Source organism: Dipteris shenzhenensis, chromosome 19 (assembly GCF_047967505.1).
Source record: "Dipteris shenzhenensis isolate YYH24624 ecotype China chromosome 19, Dip_SZ_1.0, whole genome shotgun sequence".
Lineage (NCBI taxonomy): Eukaryota > Viridiplantae > Streptophyta > Polypodiopsida > Gleicheniales > Dipteridaceae > Dipteris > Dipteris shenzhenensis.
In genome coordinates, this window is record NC_141614.1 from 54,584,002 (window position 1) to 54,609,013 (window position 25,012).

The 25,012-nt window shown below is 39.2% G+C and overlaps 1 protein-coding gene across 1 annotated transcript; it reads right to left on the reverse strand.

The window, feature by feature from the left end:
- Positions 1-6,947: 6,947 nt before the first annotated feature.
- On the reverse strand, positions 6,948-7,651 carry LOC147890653 (uncharacterized). Its single transcript, XM_087390336.1, has 2 exons — positions 7,137-7,651; positions 6,948-7,042 (listed from the first exon to the last, which is right to left on the reverse strand). Exons 1-2 carry the CDS (start codon positions 7,555-7,557, stop codon positions 6,948-6,950), a joined length of 516 nt encoding a protein of 171 aa, XP_087246462.1. The 5' UTR covers positions 7,558-7,651.
- Between the last annotated feature and the right edge of the window lie 17,361 nt (positions 7,652-25,012).

Here is a 25,012-nt window from a genome sequence, read left to right on the forward strand (position 1 = left end):
GATGGGCTCATCATCAGACCTCAGTATCTCGAGGACAGAGGAGTCTCACATACGTTGAGGATTGCCATCGAACAGATGCGGGTCTCGTCCCATCAATTGAGGATCGAGGCAAGGAGAGTTGTAGGCATACCTAGAGAGCAACAGACTTGTAGGTTGTGCACGATGGGGGCGGTCGAGACAGAGGGCATTTTCTATGTGTTTGTCCAGCCTACTATGAGATCCGAGGGCATTGCCACTGTCTTTCTCAGGAAGGGCACGGCTTTGGTCCACTCTCACGACTGATCTACTTCCAGGACCAGGATTGTATTGGGCTTTACTTGATGGAGATGCGACGACACGGAGATGCTACTACGACATATCGGAGAGTAGAAGGATGCATTAGGAAAAAAGGAAGTTCATTTTGGGGCCTTTTAGCCAAGAAAGAAAATAGCCCTCCACCAATTAGAGGAGGGCCAACGTAACGTTGAAATTTTTTTTAAAAGGAAAACAAAATAAATGCGGTTGAGTTTGCATTCAATGAGGACACTCGAGCTATTTTATTATATTTAACGTACAGTTTGATATTTCTGACATCTCGGTCCAACCTGTCAAATTGCTTTCATTTGTACAAGTTGCTTTTCGAGCCTTTTTCGGGCCTCCGAGGATCCGTTTTCGGTGTTTCAAAAGCCTTTTCGAGGGTTTTGGCCCACTTCGGACGCGTCGGTGATGTCAAAAATACCAAATTTTGCACCGTACGTCAGTGGGGTATGTCATATTTTATTGTTTTAGAGGAAAGAAAAATGAAGAAATTGTGAATTTCTCTCGGGTCCCAAAATGAGCTCTCTTTTTTCCTAATGGGATCACTGCACCACAGGGCACTGAGGTAGAGCGAGAGCAAAGACAGGTCACGGATTTCTATGCATTTGACTCAGCTCAAGGGCACTCTGGGGTAGAGGAGGAGGAGCTAGTCGACATGAGAGATGTATGGATCGGTGGAGAGAGCGACACAGCACTGCTGGACGAGGGACACAAAGATCGTACACGATGCGACATGCAACCAGAGCACACGATCGCGGTTTGACCTATTTCAGCTCTTCTCAGGGGAGATTGATTGAGGCGAGGCATCACCCTTGACATAGCCCATTGGATCCAGAGATCGAGGAGACCACACCCTCCACCACCACGGGAGACAACCCAACAGATGTAGATACGTGAGCTCTTTGCATCTCATCAGAGGGCCACCATGGAGCCTAGATACGTGGAGCCGGTTCATGCACTTGGGACTCTAGCTCTGAGCACTTGATATTTTCATGCCACCCTCATGCTATTTTGCTATTTTTTACTAGTCTAGCATTTTAGTACTCAGTAAGGGCCTTAGCGAGCCCTTTGCCCCGGCCCACAGTGGTCTGTATGAGTTACTTGATTTTGTGCTTTGTCCCATAGGGCCGCGAGGCCTCCAGTGGACGTTAATATATATTTCTTTCTTTCTTTCTCTATCTCCATGGACGAGGACCTCACTCCTCTACATGTAGTGGAAAGGTGAGACGCTCTTACTATAGCGGGATGCCACACGTAAGGAGGGGAAGTGGGCTGTAGTAGGCGAGGGTCAGCTCTTGATCGGACCTAGGTGGGGGCCCGTTGCCACACTTGCATAGGGATGTGAGGTCTATGAGACCCACAGGACCAAGACCTTGGCTTGTACCATTTGGAACTGTAATGTTACCTTATGATCAAAGCCAGGGAATTTCTCGAAATCATACATAGGACAAGATAATGTTTTCTATATAGAGACTCGTGAGAGCCTAAAGCGCCCACTATCGGAAGTCTGTGGGTACACATGGGAGTCTGCCAAGAGCAAGGATGGTGGGAGAGTGCGCGGATCTAGTGAAACATGAGTTTTGTGTAGGTCATCTCTTATAGGGATGTTTATTGTGGAGAGATGCGACCAACATGCCACATTCATTTGTCTTTTCCAGATTTCAAGAATTCGAAGCCATGGTAGAAAACCAGGCAGAGAGAAAGATCAAAGTCATGATATTAGACAGAGAAGGTTAGTATTCATGAATTTTTGTAGAAGTAATGGCATTCAAAGACAATTGATTCACTTGTGCAGATACTCCTCAGCAGAATGCAAGAGCTAAAAGGAAGAACGGTACTTTAGCAAATAGTGCTAGAGCAATGCTCAGTGAGAAGCATCTTTCGAATGAGTATTGGGCAAAAGCAATTGCCAATGCAAACCACTTGCTTGATTGGCTTCCGATCGAACCGATTCAAGGTATGATACCTTATGAAGCATTCATTGGACACAAGCCATGCATTGGGCATCTCCGCATATTTGGTTGCATAGCATATGCCCACATACATGATGATTATCGTGAAAAATTGAATGCAAAGTCACGCAAATGCATCATGGTTGGCTATAGTTGAAAAGAGAAAAGCATGCAAGCTGTATGATCCCATCAACCGAAAGGTCATTCTTCAAAGTCTTTTCATAACACTTATTGATGCACCTTCACCAATAAAATCATTAGAAGTTGACCATAGATGATTGCCTCAACAAGAGACACGTAATCTCCTACATCTATATCTTACTTTTGAGTTTTGGAATGGTATTTTTATTCTCTTTCAGATTTAGCACATTTGTGCTTTGCTAATTCTCTCCTAATTCTCCCATTTCCTCTACAATTACCCGGGGGATTCACTCTTCATTAAAGGGGGACGTCACCTGCTTGCATGAACTTCAAGAAAACCCCCTATTTAAGATCCATGTAGGATTATAAAACACTCCTATTTAAGCTTATAAGGTACAAGAAAAAGTCTAGTGTGCCCCCCCCTTTCCTTAAACCTACGTCAAGACAACTATCCTATATTGTCAAACAACAAGACTATAAGATGGCTATCGTATTTTGTCAAACATCCATCTGTCATCCACACACCCTCCGCACACTTGTTACCATACATGGTTAGCATGGTGGTTCTTGATTCAAGCCTAATAATGATGATAACAGCATTTGTTAAAGTTACATCTATCAAAATAGATGTTCTTGATTCATACCTAATAGTGATGATAAGAGCACTCATTTGTTGGCATTACATCCATTACATGCTAATCACCTACATCGACATGCTAACCAAGGCAACATTATACCATTTTGCACACGTATTGACTGTACATCTACAAAGAGTATACATATCCACCAATGTATTTCCATACGTAAAGCTCTTGAAATACTATCAAGATGTCTTTTCAAGTAAGCCTAGCCTCCTTCCTTGCCCAATACATATTCTCCAAGTATGTTGGACGAACAGATACGAGGTATGATGATCCTTTTAATGGACAAGGCTATAAGTGGCATAGCCTGGGCATCCCTTAATCCCATCTCCTCTAATCCTCAATGGGAGCAACAGGTGTAGCTGGCCTTATCGAAGCTAGCTGCATATCATATGCATTACCTCCCTACAAAGGTGTAGTAGAAGCAATAACTAGATCTACAAGACAAGCCTCATCACCTCTAACATAGCCCCATATACTCTTACCAACTAACACATTATTCACCATAAAACTAGACATGGAATACTTGGTTCCATCCAATTTATCCTCCCAGGCCAAAACTTCAAACACGTCTCCCAAATTCAGATTCGGATTTTGATTCTGAACCATCTTAGATGTATGCATAAACTGCCCACTGATTCACATGCTGTGAATGGTATTGCACCAACAAAATCACATTCACCCACTAGCCAATGCTTGGCTAAACAATGCACAAACCTTACTGAACTTCCAATGCAGACCTGTACTTGCAAAAAATGAACTAATTTGAATGTTGTATTGCCAAATACAGAGGTAAACAGCTCCAAATCCTTTCCCATAATTGGCAATAGTCTCTAAACTGCTCAGAATAGTGTAGACAGCAACTACATTCACTGTTATTGGGGTGGACAAGCTAGAAAGCTGTAGTAGACCCAATATATAGCGTATAAGAATGATTACACACTAACATAAACAAGTTTCTTCTCCCTTAAAAAACAAACACTAGAATGAAAAAGCTGAAAAGCATCTTGGATGTTTAATAGCAGCAAATATGAAGTTACACAAGAGTAACACCTGAACAATCCATGAATCTAAACCAAAATTTGATAGAGTAGAAAACATAAAATGCATCTTGAATGTTTACTAGAAAAACTAAAAATTAAACAAGAGTAACACCCAAACAATCCATGTCTATAATCCATAAGTTTAGCATTGACACATCTATGGGCATCTTCTCATAAATGCTGCATCATGCCACATCGCTTGCCAACAAATTTATCCTACAAAACAAACATAAGCTCCCTGTCAAGTTACATGCTGCAAACCTAGGATCCCTATGTGATAAGAAGGATTGAAAGCACATTAACAAAAACATATGTTCCCTTCATCTACATCAGAGATTGGAGCACTAGGGCTGCAAATGGACTAGGAAGGAGGGAAGGTAAGGGATGACTTCAAAATGGATAAACTTTACAAAATTTTAAAAAATAGAAAATCTACCTTTTCTACCCTACACATATTCATTGAAAAGTTTGTAGTCATTCTCATCAAGATGGTATTTCTTTGTTTGTCGATCATAGTTGAGATTGGCCAAGGCTATTATAGATTCCAAATCCACACATTGGTTGTCAACAAGGTCATATGTGTAGGTTTAGTTCCCTTTGCTTGTTGATACCATGACAAATGAATTTGAACATTCAAAGGCCTATCCAATAGATCAAAGGGGCCTCTTGTCTCTTTTAGACAATTTCCAACCTTTCTCCTCATGCTTACCACCCTTCCAAGGTACCACATGCCATTTATAGCACCCTTACTAGTATTCCCAGCTTTTCCTTTTCCTCTTGTCTTTTTGTTTGCATTGATTGATGTGCTTTCAAACAATACTGCACAATCAGATCCTATACCAAGACATGTTCCTGTATGAATCATTGCCTTCTTCTCCAAAGAAAAATACACTCCACTTTTCACCCTTGTTAACCTATCTTTAGATAGTGTGGGATTTCCATTCAATTGGCTGACAAGTGTGCTTTTAGAAATGGCTTTCCCATCCACTTCAACAAATGGCGATATTTCACTAGCCACCTTCTCCTCCTCATCAATTAGACAATCAATCACATGATGAAGCTCACTTTCACTAGTAATTTCCTCATCCAGATCACCTCGAACACCACTATCAAAGTGATTATCTTCATCTATAAGTAGAACATCATCCAATGATTCATCTTCATCCACATATTCAAGATTAGGGTTGAAGAGTTCTAAGAGATCTCCCTCCTCCCATGAGTCATTCCAAAAAGTTTCATTACGCATACCAAGTGTCTCACTTATGGCCTTTGCTTCTAATAATCCCTCTTTCAATGCATATACCATATGGTTGTCACTACTCACACAAGCATAGTCTCCCAGGTTGGCCAAAGGAGTGCCATTCTCCTTTTCCAAAGTAGCCCATATATTTTCTTGTTTAGAATGAGCTGCTAGAAATTTAAGAATTGAACCTACTTGAAACTCTGCTATTCTATTAAGTGCTCACACAAGCATAGTCTCCCAGGTTGGCCAAAGGAGTGCCATTCTCCTTTTCCAAAGTAGCCCATATATTTTCTTGTTTAGAATGAGCTGCTGGAAATTTAAGAATTGAACCTACTTGAAACTCTGCTATTCTATTAAGTGCTTCTGTACTACTCAGCAAATCAAAGCCATCGTAGCATCTTTCATTCTGAACCATTCCACCCACCTTACTGAAAAAATTCTCACATGCATCCGATCCCATGCAAGAAAGGGGTACGTGCAAGTGAGGATGCTTTTCCCTAAAGGTCTTTATCAAGAGAACCACAAAGTGACATGACAATTAAATGTCAATGAATGTTTCTCTACTGATAAAGTTTTGCTTTAGGGAGTATGCATCATGCTTAGTGATCCACATGTGCCAAATCCTACATATAGAAAGAACCATGTGTATTAGCCACATAAACCTTGGAAATACGTTCAAAATCCTTTATTCATATATCACTAATAGCAATGGTAGCAACTTCTACATACCTGAAAAAGAAAGACACCTTTCTTGCAGCTTTCACACGACCATACAAGTCTAAGGTAGGTGATCAGAAAATATCAATGTAAGATGCTACTATTGATAAGTACATACGTGTGCCCAATGTCCGCTCTTGGTGAGCACCATAGCCTTCTTGTAATAACTTCAAACACTTTTGTACTTTCTGTGCAGCAATCCTTTGTGTAGCTCTCCAATTTTGTCTATCCTTCCTCTCAATATCCCCTTCTTGTAAGCCATGTTCATCAACCTTGAATAATTGATGTACAATTGCTACATGATTCAAAGTCACAAGCTCTCTACCAAGTACCAACCTCCTAGATGCACTATCCAAAGGATTAATAAGTTTCTTTCCATTATGGATATAGTCTTGATCATGCAAACCACTGATACTCCCATCAAATGTGATGTGTGCTGTAAAGGTCCAACCCTTCCTAGGAATGCACAACCTGGGACCTTGACAAGAAGAGTAATCTTGCAACATCAACTTTCTGTGCCTACTATCCCCATCTGAAGCATGTCCTATCAATGGACCTACCACGTCCCTTAGAAAAATGTTCCAAGAAAGCTGAATGCTCTCTCATTGTTCTCTGACAAACATGGAATCAAACCTATTACATGTCAATTGCACCATTAGAACTAGCTTTGGCAAGCATTCAAGAAGAGGATTCACTATCAATACCCTTGCATAATGAGCAATCACATTATGTTGAAAAGCATCCACAACTCTAAGATATCCATCTTGACTTGATGGAGAGAGAGCCAAAAGCCATATGACTAGTTACACCTAACATCTCTATAAAAAAACAGAAATAGTGATTGAAAATAGCTTGAAAATTTGCCTAATGGAGAGAGAGCCAAAAGCCATATGACTAGCTACACCTAACATCTCTATAAAAAATCAAAAATAATGATTGAAAACAGAAGCATATGAGAAATACCTGATGGCTTTCGTGATGCATTGGCAGTTTGCAAGGTGTCATTATCTATAAGAAAACATTACAATAGAGCATAAGAAAAAATGTTCACTTGGAAAATACAAAACTGATGGAAAACACAGCTAGAACATGTGAGTTTTACCTTTAGCGGAACATTTCTTGAAAAAACCACTTAGATCTCTTTGCTTCTTATCTATAATTGTCACCTTGGATGGGCGACCACCAGCCCTCTTCACTTGATTACTAGAATCAATGCCACTAGCCTTTGTGATATGTAGCTTGGATTTCATATGCTCAATCATGCATTGTCGTAGAGATCCTGTCTTTGGAAATAGTGGTATCCACTTGTTATCTAGCATGCAGCTTATATAGACTTTTGATAGAGTGCTATAATCTCCAATAGTCTCTGTTACTAGAAACACCACATTACTCTCACTTGCAAAGGTTGAAACCTCCAACATTGCTTCATTTACTTTTTCTTTTCCTAATTCCATAATGTCATCCAATGAACCAAGGCTGTCTTTTCTATGGCTCTCTTGCTCACATAACCCAATAATCCTCATATGGGATGCTGAGTTGATGTGTGAGTGTGTGTAATTATACAAAGTGTCAGGACCCCCTTGACCATAAGAGCAATCACACTCCTCACACCAAATCTGAAACAATTCTTTACCATCCTTGTCATTTGACATGAGCTCAAATCTATCATGTCAGCCTTTTGCTCTTAACTTTTCTTTGGCTATATTAATCTCCCTCTGCCATTTTTTGACCTCAGATGGTGTTGCAAGGTGACTCTTCAATCGATTCTTAGAAACACTACCACACGTAGTCGAATCATCCACCATATTGTAGCTTTCACACCCTTGAGCAAGATCATGTATACATAAATCTGGAGACACTGTACACTTTGGCTGCATTTTATTGCTATCTCCAACTGAGTCCACTTTTTGGCGTTTGCCTTGTGTATCATATTCCATTTTCAATTGGATGGTTACTTCTGCAGCATCAACTATCCATCTCTCCTCTTGCTTGGCCCCTATTAGAATTTTCCTAGATCCTCCCAAAAATATAAACTCATCTATGATGAGATTATCAAGGATGGTCTCTTCTCTCAAGTCCTTGTAGGTACCACCGGTTTTAAGATGAACATATCCCAACACATGATTTTCAGCCACACCCTCATCTAACACAATCACAATATCATGCCTCTCCATGCTCCTATAAAAGGGCTAGATAACAAAAAAGGTGCCCAACAAGATAATCTCAAATGGACAGCAAAACCTGTTGTAAAGTAAAGAAAATGAGGAAAAAATTACAGCAAAACCATCATTAACATGTTCAAAATGAAGGATGAAATGGACATAAAACCTAAAGCAAAGTATGGAAGAATCAGAGCTGCTTTAAGCCAACAATCTCCTTTTGAAGCTTACAGCTACTCTAGTAACTAGTAACAAATTACAGCACCCGTAAACAAATTCCAACCAAAAACATGTGAGTTGAAGTAGAAACATAGGCCTTCTCAATGCATTATTTGCAGTAGCAGCAAAACCTGTTGTAAAGTAAAGGAAATGAGGAACAAATTACAGCAAAATCATCATTAACATGTTCAAAATGAAGCATGAAATGGACATAAAACTGTTGACATGTATGGTGATATACAGCTACAAATGTGATTATGGAAGCGTGCAGACAAGGAGTACAATTCTCAAGCCCACCTTGTCAACCACACATAAGGCCAAGCAAGCTGAGAGCACACTAATAGCGCCAAGTCCTAGCTGAAAGTTGGCTGGTTTGAACTAAAAAGATTGCAAAAGAGTATGGAGTCATTGCCAGTTAATTGTGTAAAGAATGGGAATGCCCAAGGTGGTATATACAGCTAGCTGTGGCCATTTGAAGGTCTTCTAACATGCTTTGGAAAGGATTTTCCGGCTCTCTGGCAAGTCCCCTACTCTATCAGACTCATGGGCAACAATCAATGGTAGGATTCGATGATCAGAGACTCCCAAAGATTGATGAAATGCAAGCATTGGGTTATAATGATCAACATCAAACAAATAAAGGATCATGGACTGCAGAAATTCCATAATCATTTGCCCTCTTTGTTCCTAATTAATGGCCAGCATCCAAGTGCATTAATACATAGCGAGAGGTTTCCTTGTCCAGAAGAAGGACCGGACACTCTGACTTTGTTGGAGTGTTGAAGGGGGACATTTTGTGAATAGTCACAAGCTGGAGCCACTCTCGTGCAACACTACGGAAGGGGTTGGAAGGCTATACAGCTTCACTTCTTCACGTTGTTTGTGGATACACTTGTACATATAAGCTCTACTTTGGGTCTCTGTGTTGAGCAGGTGCACGTAACATGTATAATGACATGTATACTTTAGTATCATTGCATTTATGCAAAAACCGACAACGTGAGTTCTAAGACCCATGAGGGTTAGACTATTTAAGGGACTCGTATATAAGGCAACCTGCAAACCTATCCATTGAAAAGCATCACGTCTATTCCTTCCAATTTCGGACCATTCGCATTCTCATATGTAGGAAGCTCGGCAGTCTATTCTACAAATTAACTATCCAGCTGAAAATAGTCGCATTCGATTAGAAATTCATCACATGTAGTGCATACGCACGAGAGCCTTAGAATCGATTTACGCCAGCCAATTTAAGGCTTCCCATCAAAGGCCAGGAACAGATGAGTCGCATTGTGAAAGCTCAAATACTTGTTAAGGATCGAAAAAGAGGTTTGTGATTCAAAAAAAACACCCATGTAAGGTTGCAAAACAAAAAAGTTGACTAGAGTTGTGGTGCGGGGAGAAAGATTTCTCTATTAAATTTGTAATGTGGCCGACTGTGTGAACGCCAAAGCCAAAACAAGAACAGAGGCTTCTCGGAGGATGCTGCTTACAGAAAATACCAAAAAATAATACACATATTGCAATATAAGACTGCAAGTAGGTTCGAAATGGACCTTACAGGAGCCCACCGATCAGGCTACAGCCAAGCTTCCAGAAGTTGCTACTAGTAGACGAAAATCCTTAGTGCAAAGATTTGAACTTCCAAGCCCAAATAGTAGAGTATTCTGCAAACTCCAACGTTGAAATACCAGTAGGGATATTCGAGGTAACGGGAGGTGGGAGATATTCGAACTGGAAGGTACGATGATATACACTGTGAAACGTGCCTAAGATTTAGCAGGTTTATGAGATAGAGAATAAATTTTTTAAAGGTAAAAACGAGAGTGAAACATCAAAGGTATTGAAGCTAGTCCTAAATAGGAAAAATTAGTTCAAAGGGTTCAGTCATGGGTCTCTTTAGGTCTGAAGAGTTCAATCCAGCCTCTTCTAGCACAACCTTTGTCAAACCACAACCTTGTTTAGTTGTGCTCTACTAGAACTATCCTTAAAAACTCATCTTCCGCAAGACCTCCAGATTTGGTTAGTCCCCAAGTGTTTTCCTGACATGTATGCATGATAATGGGCACTTTGCAGAAAAATATAAGTTCTTGTTTCGCTCTTGTCTGCTCAATCGACCCATTTTTCCCCGCTCATGTAAATTCATTTTTTGATTTCAGTGCTGTAGTTTGAAGTTTTAATTATTGTCTGTCTATTTTCTAGGTTTAAGCATCTTTCAATCTAGACAATCCCTTGTAACAAAGTCTTGAATTAGCTCTTCCTTCAGTGCAATGCCTTTTGCTATTATCTAACCTAATAGCTGGTGCTGGGCTTCCTTTGGATTTCATGCAGTGCGATTCATTAAGGCAAAGTCTGCACACAGCATAGGCCAATCTAATAGAATAGATGTATTATCTCTTTGTCTTGTGCCATAGAAATCCGGTCTTGTTACCTTTCCTTCTCATCGATCAAATCATCAACAATCACATGACTTCCCTTCCCTTCCCCACGCTTCTTTCTCTGTCTGTCTCCCACTTGTTCATTCTCTTTCTTTCTTTGTCTCTCTTCAACTTTCCTTCTCATTCATTAATCACATGCAACTCGTGAACCGGTGCCAACGCCCCGCCTCTCTCTCTCTGTGTCTCTCTCTCTTTCTCTCTTTGGAAACTCTCTTGTTTATCCCCTGCGAACATGCCCAACTCTCTCTCTCTCTCTCTCAAGCGAGCACAATTGTCACAACAGAGGGATGCTATAGGGCGATGGTGAGCCTCTCTCTCTTCCTCTCTCACCCTCTCTCCCTGTTTTCCTCATCTGGATCCTCGCCATCTTTGCCCGCCATGCATTCCTGGATTGTATTGGACTCGAAAACATGGCATGGCTCTCTTGGAGGGGAGTAAAGTAGAGAGAGACAGACATCAGTCGGATACATCTACGGGGACAGACCCTCCTCACAGATGAGGAAGACGAGCATGAAGATCAAAGCATGCAAACGGATGAACGAGGAAGACGATCAAAGCAAGCAAACAGAGGAGAAACGACGAGCAAGGGTGTAGGGAGGCGAGGCCTGGAGGGCAAAAGAAGACGACGGATCAGGATATCTTACAAGCTACAGGCTACACTGCTTGTGCTCTCATCGATGGCATCTCTCACGTGATCTCGCCGTCTATCTATGGAGCTTGGAAGCAATTCTCCGAGTTGATATATGCGACGATCGACGACGGAGTTATGTCTGAGCTGGGCTACTTGCCAGGGCAATGGAGGTTGAAGAGGTAAAAGTACAGGGCATAAGATAGGGCAAAAGTCATGTGTAGGATAGGAAACCCATTTTCCCACGCTTCCCCATTTCCCCCCTCCATTTTTGGGGATAAAATTGGCTCCATTTCACCATGGTTAAGAAAACATATGGTTAAAGTTACATTCATGGGTGAGTATGGTCGACTGTGTGAAAAGCCCTCACTCATGGGATAGGCCACATGTGTACACATACTTGGGAGGGCAAGTAATTTCTACTTTTGTTGGAAAGCCAACTAACCTAATTACTTTATAACATCTTTTCCAAGCCCAAATCTATCATGGTTTCCTTAGTTATTACGTTCACCGCCACTGATCCATAGTGTATTAAGGCATTTGTAATGGTGTCCTTCAATGCACATCTTTGCTTTGATAGTTCTAGGGTCATCGTCTCTCATAGATTGTCCCAAGACTTACACATAGCGGTCACATGACTTCCTTCCTATCACAAATTTTGAATGAAGGGTTCTATTAAGAAATTTACTATTCAAATAGCGGTCACACAGTCGCAATATTGAAAAGACACATGTATATTACACTACTATAGACACTAGAATAAAACAGTAAACCTATATTAAAGAGAGAATGACTTAATGATATATTTGTTTTATATTATGAAAGACTGTTTATATCATGACTTACAAGGTTGGATCTCAAGTTCCTTGATTTGAACCACCCTTAAAACCCATATTCTTGGATCTACAACATTGGGACTCCATGTAGCCTTCCATTACTCCATGTTTTATTTAATCCTCTGATAGATAGTCTCTTTGTCTTTGGGTGATTGGGCAATTTTGCAAAGTGTACTAGAAAGATAGAGTGAATATTTACAAATGCCAAAAGAGAATAAGGACAACTTAGGAGAACCAGCTTGTGGTCAAAATCAAAGAGTGAAAGAGTGAGAGGGTATAGGTGTGGGTGTGGTGGTGTTCATCTTGTGTTCATGTGGCCATGTTATGCTTAATTTGCTTGTAGGAATGCATTACTATGGAACATTTCTTACACCTTTTTCCATAGCCTTTTCTCTTATTTTCTCTAAACATTAGCCCCTTTAATTAGCCACAATTAGTTCTTTGATTACCATAATTAACAATAAGAATCACCATCAATGAAGGAGACCTAGTGTTAGTTTTGGGCTTAGTTCATGAACACCCAGTGACTGACTTATCAAATGAGTATTTGTGTGTCATTTCTACATCGGGTCTACATCTAGGGTAAAGATTAGCTCCCCCCCCCTTCCCACCCCCCCTAACTTAAATTTAAGATTAGCCAAAACATAAAAGGGCCCCCACCCCTAATGTATAAGCTTATGCATCATCTGCAAAAAACCCCCCTAGTGTACACTCATGTGATATCGTAAGGTTCCCCTTCTGAATCCCCCGCGACAATTATGCTAGTAGCTAGGCAAAGGTGATTTGGGATATACTTTTCTTTAAGATTTGACAACACATCATGACTTGTCACCTTGTCCTAAAAGGAAGTCTAACTGACTACATCCTCTTAGATTCCTTTCTTATTTCTATAGAATTCATCTCTGGTATCCCTAATTTCTCCTTCCTCATCACCTTCTCCTCCCTTTACTATCCTATAACCTCTTTTAGCCATCATTACATCCCTTCACTCCTCTTTTCCTAAATAGTGTTGTTCTATTAATGATTTTTTTTCTTATTTCTTATTTCTTATTTAACCTAGGACATTTTGTATAATAGCGATCCTTTTCATGGCACCCATAGTAAGTGACCCATCAGCCCACTCTTATCTCAAGGTCTATCCTAACTCTAAGTTGTTCCAGTGTCGCCTTGCTTGTACGAAATGCAATTTCAAATCTACAATCTTAGCCATCAATTACACAATATTACGATCCAAACTAGAGGACCTTGATACCTAAGGCATTTTCATCACTTTAATCTATTAGTTGAATTTGCTAGTGTTGAAGTATGTCATAAATGAAGATTCAAGTTATAAATGCACCTTGTTTGTTCCAATGTGCCTCTACATAAAGATGGGTCTCCAAAGTCATTATGAACTTGCTCATCTTAATGCTCTCCATCTTAAAAATGCTTTCAAGAGGATAAAGAGGCCATGGCTCATAGGTCTTCCCTTTCATACTTGTCCCACAAGCCTCTTACTTATAAAAAGGGTTCATATAAAGAGGACATACAAAAGAATGTAACATCGTGCAAGTGTTATTAGAAAATAATAGGTGGAAAATGATGATACAATTAATTCAAGTTGGAAAGAGTAGCTACTTAAATATTTATAGGAATTCATTGAAATAAAAATTTAAGAATGTGAAGTCCACTGGCCCCCAAATTATTTTGTTCTCAGAGTGTGCCCACTCACTATCCCTCGCAAGTTATTGAAAGGAATTTTAGCTCTATGAAAAAATTTACATGTGATTGTGATACCTTGAATCTAGTGAAACATGTGATTAGAAGGCTTGAATCTATGAAAACACGGTGCTTGTTCTAATGAGATAGTACATATGCAATTTCATAGGGTGCCATAATTATTTTTATTGTTAGAAATACTATTGTCCATGCCTATGCATCCTTACGATCATATCATGGGCCGTTGCATGTATGGATGACTCCACACAAGAGCCATGTAGGTGAATAGAAATGTAAATGAAAAGAAAGTGGGCCATTATAGAGAATTATGAGATTGGCAATAGACATCCTTAAGGATGTTGCTTCTCTTTAATAAGAGTTGTACTACATGTATGCACATAAATTTGTCATAAGAAACATAGAGAATGATGTGAACCAATTTCTAATGGAGCTTTTAGAACAACGTAACAGTCTTGTTCCAACTTATTCTTTGAAAATTAACACGGGCTTTAGCAACCTCACAAATGACAATTCATTATAACTTAATTGAGCCCACAAATATAAAAAATGATGTGAACCAATAGTTAATGGAGCTTTTAGGACATTCAACACTCTTGTTCCAACTTATTGTTTGCAAATTAAAAATGGGCTTTAGCAAGCCCACAAATGGCATTGATAACTACTTAATTGAGCATTGACCATATCGTGATGATGATAATGTATTATACAGGCGATATTTATATACAATAAAGATTAATTGCTCGATGGTATTTGAATGCAATGATCTAGGCATGGAGAAAATGATGTTAAGACTCTGATGAAGGAGTTGTGAAGGGGGCATGCAGCTAGGAGGATGCCACTATTAGGATAATCAATTATAAACAACACACAGACATGGAGACATAATTGTATATTATTAGATAAAGTGGGAAGAATGCATTTTGGGAATGAAATGTTAATCTTATTCTTGCCAGATATCAAACATACAAACTCTAAATTTGTCAGAGATTGCAGATTTAGATTCTACTATTTGAGATCTTTCCAATGATATGTCACATGAGGGGGTTTTGTCAAAATATTATAAAGCATTATTGGAATCCCATGTTTCTTATGGGAATTGGGATTTTCCCATTAAATATATATATATATATATATATATTATTAAGGTTTAAGGTAATAGGTGAGAGGATGATTCTATGATGTGCTTGAGCCATAACGTGGAGCCCCTAATGTGTGATGTAGGGTAATGAAGTGGGAACGAGCCATAATGTGCGGAATTGTTTTTCCTTGTTATGGGGCCCTTTTTGACCCCATCTATATAGAAAGCCTTGGGTTACACTTTTTGTTAATCACAAGTGAGGACTCACTATGACATGGGGCACTAACCATGATGTCCAAAATTGTCTTTCCTTATTGCGCGACCCCATCCGTATAGCCGTGGTGTCACTTTTTCTTAGTCATAGGTCACTACTCTTGATCATGCCTTGCGCTTGGCCTTAGAGGGCAAGCCAACCGCTTGTGGGTAGGCTAGGCCGTCCGTCGTATGATTATACCAGCTTTGTAAGGTTTCTTGGTTTCCTACTTTATTACGTCGCGTCTCCTATAGAAGGTAGCGAGGAGTTTTCAGTCACCCACCAAATCCTCTCTCGCTCTCTATATCCTACTCTTCTCATCGCTGTCCCGAACACAATACACTCTCGAAGTCATCCAGGGAGCTTCTCGTTTGCTGCTTGTGATTGCCCAATACAGCCTGCAGAACATCTACCTCTCTCTCTCGCCTCTCTTGCGCTGAACTCAGAGCCGTCTTACCGCGCGTATGGATCGCTACTCGGGCCTCATTCCCTGCATTTACAAGACCATCTGCCAATCTCGCAGGCCGCACGGATATCGGAGGCTTCATTCCTCCAGCAGAAGAAGAGCTCAGGGTAAACCTGACGCCGCCCACGACGCTGGATTTGCAGTTGAGCCGTTTATCTTCTCACAGAACGCCGAAAGTGTGGACGGCCATGTGAGGAAACAATCGGAGTCTGCGTGTCACGACGATGCAACTTCTTTAAGAGCTGCCACTTCTGTTGAGCGCTGAGACAGCTGCAGGCAGGTGTAGAAAGTAAATCTGTACATATGTTCATAGGAGAAGCCTGCAAAGGCAAATTCATTTTAGCTTTTTAGACATGAAGATGGTCGGATGCTGGAGCCGGAGTCAGCCGGCTTGTTGTATTTTAAATTGAATTAACAGTTCGGGATTAGCAATCTTTTCTTTGGAGTCCATTCTTATAGCCTACCGTGTGGGACTCCACACACTTAGAAAGATGGAGGAAATGAGAGGACACTAACGCTTTTTCAATGATGAGGAGCACTAATACTAGAGCACTATAAAAGAATAAGATTATCGTAAGATAATGAATGATGTTGGATAGCACATAGATTTATTTATGTATTAAAATTTGTGATTTTTTGAAAAAATATCCACTCTTTTGGATATGGATCTCAAAAAACATGTTAACTTTTGCACAAGTGGACACAAGGTGAAAAAACACATACTTTCTCCTTTTTGAGCATCATTTCTATAAAAGTTATGAGAATTCTTTCCATAAAGTTCGAACATATCACTTAATAATTTCATAAAGCAAAGTTTGGACTAGTGGTTAATCATGAAGTTCTACCTCTGGAGACGACATGGGTTCAAACCCCACACAAGCTACAAATATAGTATCTAAAAATTTATTTTTTATTTAAAATTACCTCCCTCCAATGTCCAATTCTTAGACTAACATAAGAACCTTGGAAGCCAAAGTTTTATTGCTTCTTTGTGTCACTAAACAAGCCTCCTGATCTGGGTTTGCTTCAACTTATTTGCCACTTTAGTATATTATGCTTTTAATACACGGTCGAGTAGCCATATGTTTGCTCCATGATGCCTTAGCACTATCGCTCACGGGTCAATGCCACAACCTACACCCCATACACATTCAATCAAGCCACAAGAGGCCATTTGCTATTCTATGGTGTCACCCATAGTACTTACCCTCCCCCAGCCCCATACAAAATCAATTAGCCAACAAGAGCTCATTTCCTATTTAATCATTGCTACCCATAAAATAGTACCTACCACAACCCAAACTCTACCCAGCACAAGTTCGACTTGCCATTTACTTCACACCCATTTCCACATGCAGAGACTACTATTTCATAAAGTTCCACAGCCAGAATTTAGTTTGAACACTATTGCAAATGATGTGAGAATATTGTGTGGCTTCTCAAAAAAATATTCCATTAAAAATCTAAGGATTATTGGCAAATTTTTAAAGTAGTTTATTTTCTCATAGGTCTATTTTCAAAACCAATTAATTAGTACAAAAGGGCACAAATTTATGTAATGCAACTTTTCAAAGTGGACTACATACATATAGTGGGGCTTTCATACTTAATGACACATAATTATCATCTCAAAACACATGCTAGATTATGATTATTTGTTTTTGGATCGCAATAAATATTTTACATTGTTAACAGCCACGTTGAGCTATTTGCGGCTCAAAACCCATATGGCCAGATCCGTCACCGTGCTCCATGGCACCAAGTCGGGCCGATGGGGTTTGAGCCGCAAATGGCTCAACATCGACCTAGTTCTACGGGTTTTGAGCCTCAAATGGCTTAAGACAGAGCTAGGCATTGGGATCATCCAAATTGGCAAGGATAACACAAGAGCCATTTGGATCCTGTAGATGGATAACATAAGAGCCATTTGAAGACAAGAAGAGGTTGAGAGAATGCCTTGGCACCATATGGGCCCAACTGGTTGTAACAAAAGAGATATGAGAGAGAGTCACTATAAGGAAAAGTGTTGGCCCTCCCTTCAAAAGGTGACTTGTATAAAAGGCCAAATGGTTGACTTTGGTCTTCATTGTTGTATGCACAAGTTTGGAATACAAGCTCCTCTTCTCTTCGAAGAGTGTTTTTGAGTGTTCTCTTGTTTCCTTTGTAGTGTCTGTGTTTGCCACTCCATCCCCCTTCATTCTTCCCTCTCCCTCTCCCTCTCCCTCTTTCTCCCATCTCCCCTTCTCCCTCTCTTCTCCCCTTTCCCCCCTTCCTTTTCTCTTATGGGAACACATCGCAACGATCTGGGAGCTGAGTGACACTTGCGGACGGCTCCTGCCTTGCATTGCTGGAGTAGCTTGGAGTGGAGGCTCCATCGACATTACTTCAAGATCCCCACGACACGTGAGTCACCGTAGAGACTACACATCTTTGGCGCCATTGCTGGGGAGTTCAAGGTATGCTTTTGCATTGCAAGTGCCTTCTCTTGTCATTTACCCATTGCTCATTGTTTCAAGCTTAGCTTGGAGCTTTGATAGTGGAGTTGTAGGAGTGGAATGAGTGAAGAAGTGTGTGTTTGGACGAAAAAGAGATGAAAACTATCATTTTCTATTGGAAAGCTTTCTTGATCATGTAAATCTTGTTTTTAATGTTTTTAAGTGTTTTGTATTAATATGAAGATAGTTTACAGGATTGCTAAGGGGTGTGTGATAGCAAACTCCAACAAGAACACCCAAAAATTAAGATGCAAGCTCAAATTCAAAGTGGTTTTTCAGTGTTGATGGTCCCACATGTAGAAATCTGTCATTTGTGCACCAAGTTATTGTTTTTGACTTTTTTTTGCTTAGTTTAGGTAGTGTATAGCACCTGCAAATACGCAAACCTAGAATAAAAACTCAAAATCACCACAAATCACCAAACAAAGGTTGGCAAAGTTTGTGTTCTCAGACATCTCCTATCCCCATGGGTCGTCGCCTTAGTGTTATCCCCATGACTCGTTGCCTTAGTGCTATCCCTACGGTCAAACATGTGTTGACCCATCGGCTTAGCTCCTATCTCCACGACTTGACAACTGTCCTCCATTTAACCCGCCGCCTTAATTAATATGTGTCAGAATCTGCTATCCCAGTAGTTTGACAGGCGTTACCCATGACTCGTCAGCTTATTGTCAACCCTACAACCATTGCCATACTCCACATCCCTTTGATATAGCTAACCTGCCGATCGTCGCTTTAATTCTATCCCTATGTCGGTCGATTTACTATCAACCCTAGGGCCATTACCATACTCACATCACGCCGACTTGATCATCTTGCCACCTGTTGCTTTAACACTAACCCCATGACCGTGGGCATTCCATCCTCACCCCAACCCTTCGACATGTGTTGACAGTCTATCCCTACACCCATTTTGTCATACTTCTATCCCTATGCTCATCGCCTCACAACTAACCCTAGGACTGTGGGGATAGCTCTGGGAACATACGGGAGGTAGCAAGCTAAGGGTGTCCACTTCTGGACCACTTTCGGGTGAGTGTGACACCCGTTCGAGTGAAAATACAAAGGTTTTGCTTCGGTGTGCAATACCTCGATCGAGGTATTGTCTCCAATGAAACTCACACACAAGGACAACCGAGCCAAGCCAATACCTCGATCGAGGTCCTAGACTTTTTTCACCGAACCGAGCCTATACCTCGATCGAGGTCTCGTGGCATGCCACCTATACCTCGATCGAGGTATTGTGGCAAGCCATCTATACCTCGATCGAGGTATTGTAGCAAGTTCACATACCTCGATGGAGGTATTGTGGATAGATGACTTCGATCGTGTCAAATACCTCGATCGAGGTATGTGCCATCCGACAGGGCAGATGACATACCTTGATCGAGGTACCGTGGCAAGTCCAGGAACCTCGATCCTGGTTTGTTGGACCGATGACTTGGCCGCATGTCCGATACCACGATCAAGGTATGTGGCATCCGGCTGGCAGCTGACATATGTCAATCGAGGTGGCAGGTCCATACCTCGATCGAGGTAGATGGACCGATGTGTATGGGGCATGTCGAATACCTCAATTGAGGTATCGAGGTATGATGGAGTGATGTATATGTGGCATGTAAAATACCTCGATCGAGGTATCGTGGCATGTCTATACCTCGATCGAGGTATGATGGATCGATATGTATGTGGCATGTGAAATACCTCGATCGAGGTAGTGAAACCCCAAATTTTTGTATATAAAGAGAGGGACCCCCCTCATTCTTCATACCTCGATCGAGCTCCTCCTCATCGAAATTGACGGATTTGCGGGAGCTCGACGGAATTGCGGCAGCGACGGAGAACGACCGACGGACAACAACAGAGATGGACGGAGCGGGAGATTCCAGGTAGGGTTTTTTAATGTAGCTTTTTTTTTTTGCAAAAATTTATTTAAATTTTAGTTTATAGGAATATCTAATTTAATTATAAAATATTTCTAAATTTCAAATGCATAATGCATTTTAAAGTTTTTTAAAATTATTTTTTGAATTACGTAATTTTTTATTTAAAATGTGAAAATGTATATATTTTGTTTTTAAAAATCATCTATTAAAAAAAAAAGAGATTAAAGTTTTTTTTAAAATTAGTGCTATTTTTATTTAAATTAAAAAACGTTTCAATTTTATTTTTAAAAATCATCTTTTAAAAAAAAAAGAAAATAAGAGTTTAGGTAGCTTTTATGTTATTTAAGTTAGTAAAGTTTTTATTTAAATGTCAAAAAGTATATATTTTATTTTTTAAAATAATCTATTTAAAAAAAGAGAGATTAAAGTAGTTTTTATGTTAATTTTTAAATTACTGAGGTTTTGAATTAAATATCACGTTTAAATTTTGTTTTTAGAAATCATCTATTAAAAAAAAGAAAATAAGAGTTTAAAGTAGCTTTTATATTATTTTAGTTTATAGGAATATCTAATTTAATTATAACATATTTCAAAATTTCAAATGCATTTTAAAGTTTTTTATTTTTTTTTAATTACGTAATTTTTTATTTAAAATGTGAAAATGTATATATTTTGTTTTTTAAAATCATCTATTAAAAAAAAAGAGATTAAAGTTATTTTTTAAATTAGTGCTATTTTTATTTAAATAAAAAACGTTTAAATTTTATTTTTAAAAATCATCTTTAAAAAAAAGAAAATAAGAGTTTAAGGTAGCTTTTATGTTATTTAAGTTAGTGAAGTTTTTATTTAAATGTCAAAAAGTATATATTTTGTTTTTTAAAATCATCTATTAAAAAAAGAGAGATTAAAGTAGTTTTTATGTTAATTTTTAAATTACTGAAGTTTTGAATTAAATATAACGTTTAAATTTTGTTTTTAGAAATCATCTATTAAAAAAAAGAAAATAAGAGTTTAAAGTAGCTTTTATATTATTTTAGTTTATAGGAATATGTAATTTAATTATAAAATATTTCAAAATTTCAAATGGATTTTAAAGTTTTTTTAAAGTTTTTTTAATTACGTTATTTTTTATTTAAAATGTGAAAATGTATATATTTTGTTTTTTAAAATCATCTATTTAAAAAAAGAGAGATTAAAGTAGTTTTTATGTTATTTTTCAAATTAGTGCTATTTTTATTTAAATAAAAAAACGTTTAAATTTTAGTTCTAAAAATCATCTTTAAAAAAAAAAGAAAATAAGAGTTTAAGGTAGCTTTTATGTTATTTAAGTTAGTGAAGTTTTTATTTAAATGTCAAAAAGTATATATTTTGTTTTTTAAAATCATCTATTAAAAAAAAAAGAGATTAAAGTAGTTTGCATGTTATTTTTTAAATTAGTGAAGTTTTGAATTAAATATAACGTTTAAATTTTGTTTTTAGAAATCATCTATAAAAAAAAAGAAAATAAGAGTTTAAAGTAGCTTTTATATGATTTTAGTTTATAGGAATATCTAATTTAATTATAAAATATTTCAAAATTTCAAATGCATTTTAAAGTTTTTTTAAATTATTTTTTTTAATTACATAATTTTTTATTTAAAATGTGAAAATGTATATATTTTGCTCTTTAAAATCATCTATTTAAAAAAAGCAAGAGTAAAGTAGTTTTTATGTTATTTTTTAAATTAGTGCTATTTTTATTTAAATAAAAAAACGTTTAAATTTTAGTTTTAAAAATCATCTTTAAAAAAAAAAGAAAATAAGAGTTTAAGGTAGCTTTTATGTTATTTAAGTTAGTGAAGTTTTTATTTAAATGTCAAAATATATATATTTTGTTTTTTAAAATCATCTATTAAAAAAAAAAGATATTAAAGTAGTTTGCATGTTATTTTTTAAATTAGTGAAGTTTTGAATTAAATATAACGTTTGAATTTTGTTTTTAGAAATCATCTATTAAAAAAAAGAAATTATTGCGGTGTGCGTTTATCTATCTTTATGTGGAATACTATAGATTATATAGTTGGTTAAGAGTTGTTTCATAATTTAGGTAGAGTAAGTAGGCTGAGTTAACAAGCTAGAGCAAGATGATCTAGTTAAGGCCTAGTCAAAAAGTTGTTTAGGGCTAGCTATTCCCAACTAGCTAGGAGCCAGTCATGCCAACCGATCATTCAACAGATGCTCCAAGTCAAGTAGTATAACCAGGGTTATCTCAATGACCATAACCTATCTCTATCCTATAAATATTGTCATTTCCTATATATTCTATACATTTCAAGATGCTATTCTACTTTAGTTTGGCATATGTTTAGAGGTGCAATTTGACTTCCACTTGCAATTATTGAGAGGTGCATTTGTCCACCTTCATGTGGAATATTCTAGGATGCAGGTCTTGCCTTGGGTTATATCTTTCAAGTTAGCATCTATTCCTTGTAGTCCATTTTAGTGTATTGTACATAACATTTTCTTTCTATCACTCAGTATCTTTACATCTCTCTTCCAAAAATACAACTCTACTACATACTTTGACATGCTAGTAGAGCCCATGGTAGTCTAGAGCCTTGAAAAATGGAGGGAGCATCTAGAACAAAAGCTATTTGCTATTAATTATAGCAAGGGTGGGTAGTATAGACAAGGAGAATGAGCTTGAAGAAACCGACTTTCTAAAGTAAACAACTTGTAAATAATTGTAAATACGAATTGAATTTGCAACATACATCTGTTGTAGGCATAGCCACACATTTGGCCCATCTACCAGTAGGTACATAGGATGATCCCAACGACATCCTACCTCATCAAGGAGTACGTACAAATAGTTTTCATTACGTAAATAGATTATAAGTCATATTGAATAGAATATTATTCTCCTTATCCAAATAGAATATTAATTTCTATGTGTTTTTTTTGTGCATGCGCTAGCTAGCGCACAGGTTCTGGCACCACTGTTCGTATGCAGATAGCGATTTTGAGAGCTGAGATGAGGGCACTGCAAGATGCTAGGGCACCCCCTCACTTGGTTGCGAGTCTAGATTCAGTCATTGATGCTTTGGGTCGATTGGACACAGTTGAGGACATTGTGGATACCTTTCAGGCACAGGCTGAGGCAGAGATCACTGGTCATGGCTTGGATTGGAGAGCCGTTCATCGAGAGTTGTTTGAGCGTGAGTCACCTCACAGGCAGGCCTTAGAGGATATGTTTTGGGATGGTCACACTGAGGCCATGCGACCACGATCAGGGCTGCCCTTTCATATTTTACGTTGTAGGTACCCCATCATAGCAGCACACATTTATTCGAGGTATCTCGCTGCAAATGGTGGTTGATTGCCTCACAACCGTCAGATAGCCAGGTCATTTGCCATGCAGCTATACGCCGAGTTTGTGCTTGGTCATCGGGTAGACTACCTTAGTACCCGTTCAAGATCAGGAGCGGAACATGGTAGGATGGGGCATCGGGAGCGTCAGACTGTAGGTGTTCGGCGTCAACGCGAGGCACCAGAGCTGCACACTATCCCTGCACCGGCATTATGACCTGTTGGAGGACAGATTAGGAGGGATGTTCATTCAGTGGCATCATCCTTGCACGACATGGTCTCTGCCCTATCGAGATCACCTTCGATTCCACCTCCCATATCTATGGAGCCTCCCACATCTACACCACCTCCCACATCTACATAGCCTCAACACGAGTTGGAGACTCGAGACGCATGGATTGCAGAGTTGGAGGCATTGTTGGCCATGAGTCTAGGGACGAGGTTAGTTATTCTGATTATTTTAGTTTATTTTTTTGTTGCGTGTTTTGAACTGAAGTTTTTTGGTTAATTCTCACCATGTACGCGACATGTTTGCATTGCAGGCACATCTATTGCGACAGGAAATGGAGTCTCGTGTATGACTATTGGAGGCAGATTTGGAGGAGCAAAGGATTCGGACATGCATAGCATACCATCGAGTGGAGCACTATATTTTGCAGTTGAGACATATTAGTCGTGATCCATCTGGCCATAGGATTGACCCCAACGTGGCCCTGTACCCCGCTCCTCCTATAGATGTGCTGACTAGGACACCCATAGATGCACCAGTCATAGCCAGGCTTCCGCCACGTGCGTCCTTTGCCACGAGGAGTTTGACACCGTAGGGTGGTTTGGACTAGGGTGCGGCCACATCGCACATCTCCATTGCATGACCTGCCACATGGTGGCACGATCAGTGTGCCCTGTATGCTTTGTTGACATTGATGTGGCCACATACAGAGAATTAGGCATGGATGATCTGTATCCTGGTCATCATCAGGCCATTGATCCATTTGCCCGTGTGATCTTGACAGAGCACTACAGGTAGGAGGCACAGAGAGCTTTGCTGTAGCAGGAGGTGTTAATACGTCAATGGTTGCAGCGTGTGTTCCACGACACTTCTCATATGGTGATTTCATGCCAGGTGACGAGGCACGAGCAGAGGAGGCACGCCGTATTGAGTGAGAGGCAGAGCTTCATATATCATTGCAGCAGTGGGTGGAGCAGTAGCTTGGGCGGGGCCGAGACCAGCGTCTTCTACATGTAGAGACGATTACTCACGCTGGATTTGAGGCACGAGTATTCGCAGATGCATGACTTTGGGAGCTGAGATGCACATACATAAAGGAGGTGAGGGAGGGAGAGATGGCAGCGGTGGCTCGTGTAGCATGGCCTCCTCTTCATCAGGATGAGGCTGGCCCATCTCATGCAGGAGATGAGGCTAGCCCATCTGATCCAACTTTGGCTGAGGGTA